The 11,015-nt window shown below is 38.5% G+C and overlaps 1 protein-coding gene across 1 annotated transcript; it reads left to right on the top strand.

The window, feature by feature from the left end:
* Window positions 1-619: 619 nt before the first annotated feature.
* Window positions 620-8,100, top strand: LOC308705610 (macrophage mannose receptor 1-like; the record flags this gene model as incomplete). Its single annotated transcript, XM_081390698.1, has 4 exons — window positions 620-653; window positions 3,489-3,851; window positions 7,188-7,571; window positions 7,736-8,100. The coding sequence occupies 4 exons, from the start codon at window positions 620-622 to the stop codon at window positions 8,098-8,100; spliced, it is 1,146 nt and encodes a 381-aa protein (XP_081246824.1).
* Between the last annotated feature and the right edge of the window lie 2,915 nt (window positions 8,101-11,015).

Raw genomic sequence — 11,015 nt, 5'->3', positions numbered from 1 at the left:
TTCACTAATGAACTCAACCCTCATCAATCAGATCATTCGTGGGTTGTTCAGTTCACACACAAACAGATAAAAAGTGACCAAAAACAGAGAAACACAAACACACCTCAAATTGAACAGGGATGATACACGAGTTATACAGTCCAGCAATAACATTAGAGAAACTGTTTAGTTAATGTTCAAATGTAAATTATGAATGTTAATATGTATATAATTGTCTGATTAAGGTCCATATTCATATTGATTGATACAGACTGACACAGACGTCAAGATGCAAATAAGGGGAAAGAGTTGGACAAATGCACAAATAAGGAGGAAGTAAAATATGGAATATGGGTTTTGAAGAAATAAACAAATGACGTGATGAGCTGAATGAGGGATGAGAGCAGATATAATAATAGCATAGTGTAAATCTGCAGACAGAAACATCAGACTCAGGACAGAAACACACGACCTCTAAAGTAAGAACATGTTCATTCTTCAAACACAGTTAGACTTTCAGATGTTAATACTGTCTGAATGATTGTGAATCGAGTTATATTACTAAAATGTTTTTATTACATGATCATGTTAAAACAAGATGATCATGTTTTGAGTTTTTCACTGTGTTTTTTCCTCAGAAATGGAGCAAACTCTATATTTGATTCTTCTCATTGGTGAGTGTGTTTGTTGTATTATTTATGGTTTATAGTAGTGGTTCTCAAACTTTTTACACCAAGTACCACCTCAGAAAATATTTGGCTCTCCAAGTACCACCATAATGACCAATATGAAAATACAGAAGCGTAGTAGACCTAACTATTCAGCTACAGTTATGCACAGCTCAAAAATGAGGCAGCTTAATTTCTAATAAGAATATTTATTATTGTCAGCCACTTTAAACATTGTAAAAACACAGTTTGAACATTAACAATGCACTGTGCTGCTTACATACAGGTAAATAAAAAACTTAAATAATGATTCAATTCAAATGTATTGCACCTAAAAGTGAAATAAAAACTGTAGCCATTTGTCCTAAGAATATTATAAAAAAAAAAAAAAAAAGGCTGTGTATTCATATTTAACCCTTTTAAACGCAAATTTAAAATATTTTGGCTGATCCCTGTGAGTTTTTCACGGGATCATTATTTTGAACTGATCACTTTACTGTTTCCATGGTGATGCGTCATTGCTTGTCAATGTATTCAGCTGTATTATCACCAAGCGGCAACCTCCCCATCTCTCTCTTGAAACCAACACGGAAGTGAGTTAAAGGGATAGTTCACCCAAAAATGAAAATTCTGTCATCATTTACTCACCCTCAAGTTGTTCCAAACCTGTATGAGTTTATTTGTTCTGCTGAACACAAAGGAAGATATTTGGAAGAATGTTTGTAATCAACAGATCTCGGTCACCATTGACTACCATAGTATATTTTTTTCCTACTATGGAAGTCAATGGTGACCGAGATCTGTTGATTACAAACATTCTTCCAAATATCTTCCTTTGTGTTCAGCAGAACAAAGCAACTCATACAGGTTTGGAACAACTTGAGGGGGAGTAAATGATGACAGAATTTTCATTTTTGGGTGAACTATCCCTTTAAACTGCAATTCGTTGACTGGCCGCTTGAGGCTGGTGTCAAAAGTGAGTCAAATCTGTATCTCCCCCGTGTTAAAATGCCAAATTTTACAGCAGAAAAAAACGTGTTTACTGGTGTCTGTATGTGGCTTTTGGTCGCACTTGTAGCCATGTCTTTTAACTATTATAATATTTTGAAGGGCAAAAATAGGAACTTTTAATTGGCTTTACATCATCAATTGTCACTTTAGCGCGAAGCCCTGTGCAGTCGCAGATCTATCTACTGTCAGTAGCATATAGCATTACCTCCCCAGCCCGAGCTAACTCGATCACGTGGAGGTAGGTGGGCGTGATTTCAGATAGCCAGGCTCCTCAGCTCCACTCACGCCCCGCCTCTTTGCCCATTTTCTGTTATCCGGGAGTGACGCAAGCAGTGGCGTAGGCAGAAATTGTATTTTGGGCGGGCCATTGAAAAAGTGCGAGGGCCTATAGTTTTTCTTAGAAAAAAATATGACTTAATAATTAAACCTTAGAGAGTAGCAAAAAGAATAGACAAACTGCAAAAAACAGTTAGCCTAACATTACACCTTTATTTTGCACTATTCGGCAAAGACAATAACAAAACACTGTTCTGGCATCAAGTTCAACCAACAGAGCTCAATAAAGGCTGGACAAACCACCAGCATAGACAATAACCTGTCTATTTTATTCAGGTTAGTCAGCAGTGCAAAGACAGTTCACCCAAAAATAAATTAGGCTAAAAATAAAAGAAATTCAAATAATGAAAACTCTCAGCAGAGCACGGTTTGAAATAAATAACAACACACTCCCTAATTTCTGTTAAATCAACCATATACAATGCAATCAGCCTGGTGGAAATTAAGCTTTTGTGCCAAAATAAATAAATAAATAAAAATACAAAAAATACAACCAAGAAAACTGTCCATACCACTTTGATGAGAAGCTCCTTGATTTTCTATTCTTGACAGTGCAGGGAAATACCTTCAGATTGGGTTGTGAAGGTGGTTTATAAATGGCAGTGGTCTTCAGGTGAACCTGCGCTCTATCTGAACTGGGGATCTGGACAACCTGATGGTGGAGATGAGTGTGCTATCATGGCGGCATCTCCCTGGCGGCAGTGCCAGTGCTCTCTCCCGGTCAGCCTGACGCGGGTTTACCCGCCAATCTAACTGCAATTGAACATCAACAAAAAACATCAACAAAAAACATTAAAGAAACTTTTTTAGCCATTATTTTGGCGATATTAATTGCTATTTTTTACAGTCTATAGCTAAAGGCCGCCAGAGCCCGCCGCTCAGAGAGTCTTCTGTCGCCCTAGCAACCATAAGCGGGCTTTCTACAACTTGCTTCAACTTCGGAAAACAAATTAAACACACACACCAGTCAACAATAATTCAGGTTTATATTAACATATTTTCTTAAATACATTTGAATAATAAAAATAAACTAAAAATGTATTTTGATCAAACTTGCCTGGGCGGGCCAGTGAGTAATGTGGGCGGGCCAGTGCCGCCCTGGCCCATTACTGCCTACGCGCCTGGACGCAAGGCCAAGATGGCGACGGCCGGCTCCGCCCACTTTAGGCTTCAAAAATGCTCTTCAGAAACCTACGGATGACGTCACAGACACTACGTCCATATTTCTTTACAGTCTATGATTATCACCAGCGGTTTAGCATTTTCTATTCCGTCGAGATGGCTGCTCCAAATGGCGTGACGTCACGCGGAATAAGGGTCACGTGACTGGGAGATAAAGATCACACCGGTTTGATCTTACGTGCAAAATTCAGTGATTCCTCTGCGTACCACTAGACGGAGCCTGCGTACCACACTTTGAGAACCACTGGTTTATAGTTTCATCAGGTTTGACCCTGTTATGAAAAGCATTAAATCAAACGCTCTCTTTCACAGCTCTCTGCTCCGTATCTGAATGTGTTCAGCGTCAGTATCACTTTATAAATGAGAAGAAGAACTGGACTGAAGCTCAGAGATTCTGCAGAGAGAATTACACAGATCTGGCCACCGTTGACAACATGAACGACATGAACGAGCTGAAGAAGAGTGTGAATGATGGAGGTGTTCAGGATATCTGGATTGGACTGAAGAGGACGAGTGTTGATAAATGGCAGTGGTCTTCAGGTGAACCTGCGCTCTATCTGAACTGGGGATCTGGACAACCTGATGGCAGAGATGAGTGTGCTTTCATGAGAAATGGAGAATGGAATGATGTGTCATGTAGTGACAGCCGGACTTTCATCTGCAGTTCATCTAACAGTAAGTGCAGCTCAAACAATCAGAACAAACATTCATTTATAAAAATATGCACAATATAATGTGAATAAAAATGTGAAAATAAACTGATATTGAACACATTTTGATATTTGTTGTTCATAATTGTGGGAATCTGCCATTATGAGCCTAGTTAATTATGGTAATGAATGGTAATGAATTAATGAATGCATAAAATTTCAACATATAATAGATGTACAACATCTTGTCCCATCTTGATATTTATGAACAAAACTCTTGTCCTGAGAACAAAATTCAGTTCTTGTCTTTTCATTGTGATTTTATTGTGTTCACTTGTTACATGTATTACAATAAAAAATGTAATTAAAAAAATATATATATCTTAAAGGGACAGTAAGTAGGAATTACTCCCATCTAGTGGTGAATTTGTATTTTGCAATCAAACTAATTTTGCTCTCCAGCGCCTCGCGTTTTCAAATGCGCGTTGCATCTACGGTAAGCGATATGTACCAAAAAGCTTGGTTACACTTTATTTCGATAGTCCACTTTAGACATTCTACTAACTATAAGTAACTTTTCAACTATATGTCAACTAACTCTCATTAGAGTATTAGTAGGCTGTAATAGACAGTCAATAGACTGGTAGGTTAAGTTTAGATGTTAGGATTCGGGTTAGGAGAATAGGTTGACTTGTAGTTGCCAAGTAACTTATAGTCAGTAGAATGTCTGTTAGGGGACCAACAAAACAGAGTGTTAGCAAATATTAAGCAGACAGTCTACTAATACTCTAATGACAGATAGTTGACATGTAGTTGCAAAGTTACTTATAGTTAGTACAATGTCAAAAGTGGACTATCGAAATAAAGTGTTACCAAAAGCTTTGACAGGATGTCTTCTAATAGCACCTCGTCGAGTTTTCCTTCAGGTGAACTGGTTTGTTATTTCAAACAAACTACAACTTGACACAACGAACAAACGAATGTTACAGTTTTGAACAAACAAAACTAACAACCTTGTTTATAGGACCTTCTCTACTTTACTCAATAGCTGCTATTCATCAAAGAGCCTGTTTAACTTTTAACTATGTTCTACTGTCTATATCAGTGTTTCCCAACCTTTTTTCAGTCAAGGCACCCTTTGAAATTTTAAAAAAAATGTGTGGCACGATACTACTTTGATACTATACTTTGAAATGTGCTGGGGGTTTTATTTTATTTTTGGATGTGCACAAATAAATGACAGGTAGGCTACCATAAGATTTTCTTCTTCCTGTTCCTTTTTTTTTCTTTGTTCATGCATGTTACAAATGAATATATGAATTAAACATTTTTAATTTTATATAATGTATAATTTTGTTATAATTGCACAAGATAGCTTGTTTTTACTATATTTTATGTAGCCTAATAATTTCACAGTAAATCTCCAAATTAATGTAGAAACATCATAAAGACAGTATATTTCAAATAATTGTTTAATGGCATCTTTTTATGAATGGAGTGTTATTTGATTCTGATGTCACTGCTGCACTGTCACATGTGGATCCCACACGCGTCCCATTTTCTAACAACTCTTAATGTTCATTTAAGACTTTATTTAACTAATTTAAGACTGCTCTGATGAGGACACTCAAAGCGAAAGCACGAAAGAGAAGTCTAATCTGGCGCACGTCGTGACAGCATCACAGACAGCGCATTCTCTTTTGTATTTTCTCGCTTGCATGGTTAGAAGCATTTGCATGAAGAAAAACGGGATTATATAATGTAACGCTAGCCAAAGGATGACAGAAAAAAAATGCTGCTTTAATTGCGTTAAATATTTTTAACGTGTTAAACTGAAAAACATTAATCGCACGCGTTGCGTTGACAGCAGCACGGACATAACCGATGTGTTTATGTGAATACGCGACAAGATGGACGTTGTGACAATGTTTTCGTGTGTATTTGACTGTAAGCGCATCAATGAAAAATAGGCAGCTTTATGTGGACGCACTGGGAATGAGGCACAGGAATAAAATCACATGCAAGCGCAACCTCCGCAATTCAACGTCGAAAACTTATGATTTGCATTTTTATTATAAATTTGTGCGCATTATTTGTTGTTATTAGAGACTTCCGACGATCCGAGATTGATGGTAAAAAATTGTTTTTTTTACACAGCACCCCTACACTTGCCAGAAGCACCCCAGGGTGCCGCGTCATCCCGCTGGGAAACGCTGGTCTATATAGGCTAATAAAAAAATAAAAATAAAAAGCCTGTAATTAAGACCGTAATATTGACTTAGCTGTTGAGTAGAAAGCAGGCAACTTCAGCGTCTCTTTTGAAAGCTTTCTCCTGCATTAGCTATCCCGACATAAACCCTTGTTTTTGTAATCTCCGGTCACGTTTCCTTTTACGGTCTTATTTTGGACTTTTTCGACAAAGATGACTCGTTATCCTGTGACTTAACCGTGCAGTGCAGCCTTTTAAACTTGCCGCGGCAGTGACAAGCTCCTCTCTCTGCTCTGCTCCTCCGCTTCTGTTGACTTCAGTCACGTGACGCCTGGCTCTGAACGAAAACGCGTTGTGGAAACGCATTGGCCTAGTACTTTTTGTCCCTCTCTGCTATTATAGTTTTTCAAGATGGCCGAACTACATGGAAGCCTCCGTGGACCTACCCGTCCTATGTATATAAAGATAATAAATTCTTAGTTTACGAGGACAAGTCAGATCATTGGCAGAGGTATTTGGACACCATTGAGGACATATTTATGAATAAAAATATTGATTTTAGATAATAAAATATACATATTGTCCCTTTAACACAAACCTGTAAAAATCATCATTGTTAGATGAACTTTAACTGAACTCACAAAGACAAATTGTCCATTACAACGTGAAAAACTGATCAGACTAGAAACAAGACAAACACTAATAGTGTTATTATTGCAACAATATTAATTTGTATGTATTATTAGTCTACAATTCAACCTTTTGAATTTTGAATATATTGCTGATATATTTCTAAGGAATAGTTAACAAACATTAATATGCAGTTTAACATCTTCATCTGTTTGATGTTTCTCTCATTCAGCTCTGTGTGTCTGAATCCAGTTTTCTAGAGAAATGTGTAACAAAACATGATGGACAGATATAGTTGCAATAAAATTATCACAGACATTCACAGTGGATACTTGATGTTATATCAGCAAAATCATCAAGAATATAATTTGAATATTTAATAGCATCAGCTGTAGAAACAGTCTTTGAATTACACGTGATTCTGATGCTTCGCTGCTCTTATTCACATTAAAAACCATAAACCAGCATAAGAATGATGAACAAACAGATTCATGAATATGTTTACATTTGTTTTTCTTAAAGCGAATACAGGACTCGTCTTTGTCAATCAGACGAAGAACTGGAGAGACGCTCAGAGTTACTGCAGACAGAATCACATTGATCTGGTCAGTGTGAGGAACCAGAATGAGGATCAACAGATTCAGAAGTTCATCAATGATAGTCACATATCTAATGATGTCTGGATCGGTCTGTTCAGAGACTCATGGCAGTGGTCAGATCAGAGTGACTCCTCATTCAGAGACTGGACTTCTGGTGAACCTAATAATGGTGGAGGAAATGAAAACTGTATAGTTCTCGATCCAAACGCTCAGGGTCTTATTCCGAACTATCAGGGTAAATGGATCACTCTGGGTAAATGGTATGACGGCTCTTGCGACAGCCAAATTCCTTTTGTGTGTCATGAAGGTGAGCAGATCCTCACAAACACACACAATCCATCCATCACCTCCAGATATCTTAAAGTTCATGCTACATGTCTGACATGACAGATTCCTCCACAGTGTTTGTTCTGCATGTTGTTTTTGATCAGTCTCTCTCTAGTTTTTGCTTGTGGTTTGTTTTGTGTCCAGATAAACTGATTCTGATCAAAGAGACTCTGACGTGGCCTGAAGCTCTGAGATACTGCAGACAGAATTATACGGATCTGGTCTCGGTTCATTCAGTCGAGATGCAGCGTCGTGTGATGAATGTGGTTAAAGGTGCGTCTACTGAGGCGGTGTGGTTGGGTTTACACAACTACTGCCAAATGAACATGTGGCTCTGGTTGAGCGGAGAGATGGTGTGCTATCAGAACTGGGCTCCAGGGAACGGAACGACACCGGAAAACTGCAGCCTTACGAAGAGAAAAGGAGCAGTTCAGTCTGGAGGAGATCAGCGCTGGATCAGCCTTCCTGAGACTCACAAACTCAACTTCAGCATCTGCAGCAGATCTTAGGAGTGAGAAGACGTCAATGTTTGTGTGTTTACTTACATTCACTGTTTTCATTATTTTTCTTATTCACTTTCATTTGTTTAATTTGTTCTTTAGTCATTTCTGAGTGAATCTTCTAATTATATTTTAATAGTCTGTAATATTTCTCCGGGCAGTGAGTTCTGGGAAATGTAGTTTGTGAGTGAAATATGATAGTATGGTGTGGAGTGCCCTCTGGTGGCTCTCAAGGGCACTCCAGCTGGTGACTGTTACACTGTGTTTCTGTCTATCAAAAAATACATGGTGTAAGAAGCGGGATAAAATGGCCCAGGGACTTCGCTGTATTAATTATCATGACATAATGTGATCTTATTAAAGTTTTCAGACATAATTGAATATTCTTTAGATGTCTAAAATACTAACACAATATATGTGTGTTTTAAGAATCTCTTTGCATATCTGGTGTGTTTATGTGTCTTTGCGTTTTTCACTAATCTTATCTGTATCAGTAACTGTTGAATATGATTCTGTGAGCAGCAGCTCTTAAAAATAATCATTATTTGTGTCTCAGCAGAATTAAATCTGGTTTATTCTTAGAAAGGCAGAAGTGAAGTGATGTCACAATAAACTGTCAATTAAATGTAATAAATATGTAAAATGTATATTTGATTGGTTGATAGTTAGTATATTATGTGACTTACATGCACATTTCATGTTTCCTGGAATAAATTAGTGGTGTGAATCTTTGGGTCGACAGCGAATCGATTTGATTCATGATTCATAGGTTTTCAATTTAAGTGATTTTGGCAAATTCAGAATGATTCGATTTGAGACGATTTATAATGAGGTACAATTAAATTAATGATTCGATTCTGAATTTCAAAAGTGCATTCATAAAATTATGTAAATGCTTCCCATAACATTTCTTATTCATGGTGTAATTCACAGAAACCTTCAGTGGGTCAAAGAGTCAAAATCAAAACCCTTTTTTCCATTGATAGATCATGTTAGTTTTTAATGATGATACATCACTTTATTTTATTAGCCTATTAAAATGCTATATGTAGAAATTTACATAAGCCAATATTTAAAAAAGGCTTTAAAAGTATATTTTCATTTTTACTATAGTGCAGTGGTGGAAAGAGTACTAAAAAAAGTTGTACTTAAGTAAACGTATTGCTACTTAAGAAATAATTTACCTGAGTACAAGTAGAAGTACTGAAAAATAACATAACTCAAGTAAGAGTACATAAGTAGTTTGCTGAAACCTCCTCAAGTTACTTCGTTACAAAGTAGGGGTGAGCGGGGCACAAACTAACGTGGGGTTAGTTGTAACACATATGGATGAAAACTTTCCACATGCCAGCATGATGAAACACGAACCGCTCTGAAACACGAAGGTGAGATCCAAATGCAGCTTTATTTAAGGGCAATCCAAAGGCGTAATCCAAAGTACAGACAATAGGTCAAACACAGGCAGGTAGTGATGTTACGTCTGACTGTGCGTTCACACCGGACGCGAACAGCGCGTCAAATTCGCGCCTGCCGGATCTAGTTATACGCTTGACCACTTTGTGTGCATTCGCGTGTCAAGAGCGAAATTGACGCGCGTAAAATCAAAAGTTTGAATCGAAATTTACGCGCGTCACGCGCGTCAGAGGCAAAAGTTTTTTTTAGATGTTTATGGAGCATTAGCATTAGCATTAATCGAGAGAGTCACCGCTCGTATATGCTCTGGAGAGCAGAAACAGCAGCGTAGGGGACATCGTCGCTGTACTCGGGTCCACCAAACCCTCCGGAGGGTTTCAGGAGTTTCACAATTTGCTCCAGGAGGTAGGTTTGGTGGACCTAACGGTGAGGACGCTGACGAGGAGAACGTAGGCCGTATAAGCCTCGGCCTCGAGTGGTCGCTGCCTGACGAGCCCGCGCTGTACAGCCCGGCGCGAGGTTCACCCTCGCCCGCACCTAATCTGTCATTTATTTTTGTTTTGATAATAAATGGAGCCAGCCTTCAAAAGTGAAACCTGTCCTGTGATTTTTGTTTTTATGCACTAAATTGTGTTTTTTGTCTTTACATTAGATTAATAATGTTTCATATAATCTAGAATAGATATGGAATAAATAGCATTCAATACAAAATGAGTATCTCTCATATATTGAAATCGAGTTTTATGTTTTTATTTGCTTTATTGTGCAGTTTAGTCATATTACAAAATAATTTATTGAGGCCAAACATAAAATAACATTATAAACTGTCACTTCACCACGTGACAGCAGCATGCAAGCAGGCTCCTGATTGGTTAACGCGGTGCGAATTGACGCAGAAGTTCAGATTTTTCAACTCGGGCGGCAGACGCGAATTCGCGTCAAACGCGTGAATGCACAAAGAGCACTAATAAAATCATTCGCGCGTAACGCGCTTAACGCGCCAGACGCTCAATTCGCGTCATTCGCGCGAACTTGACGCGCGAATGAGGCGAATTCGCGTCTACCGCGCCGCGCTAAACGCCTCATTCGCGCCGCAGGAATTTTTTACGCGCGTAACGCGTCTTTGCATTGACTTAAAGGAGTCATGACCTGCAATTTTCACTTTTCCACGAGAATCAATGTATGTTATGATTGCCTAACGATTATACACTGGCCGGGAAGCCGATATTTAAAAGTGAAGCGTTCGTTTACCCCAGGGTTCATAAACCAGCGCGCGTGCACGCGCACTCAAATACGAGATTTTGATTTCAGCTCCGACTTGACGTCATGACGGGGCAGGATATACCATATATGGACACCGCAGACCTGCCGCAGGAAGTGCGCCCTGGCGCCCCTCCTCCCCTCATATTCAGTCGAGAAAGAAGCAGAAACGTAGGGCACACTGAGTTGCTCTGTTGTTGACTGCCAGAATCAACATGTAAATGTGTTTTCTCTCCCAAGAACGGACCAAG

The sequence above is a fragment of the Scardinius erythrophthalmus genome, assembly GCF_964197995.2.
Source record: "Scardinius erythrophthalmus genome assembly, chromosome: 2".
Classification (NCBI taxonomy): Eukaryota; Metazoa; Chordata; class Actinopteri; order Cypriniformes; family Leuciscidae; genus Scardinius; species Scardinius erythrophthalmus.
Note: the sequence above shows the minus strand (reverse complement) of the source record. Positions and strands in the feature narration are given on the sequence as shown.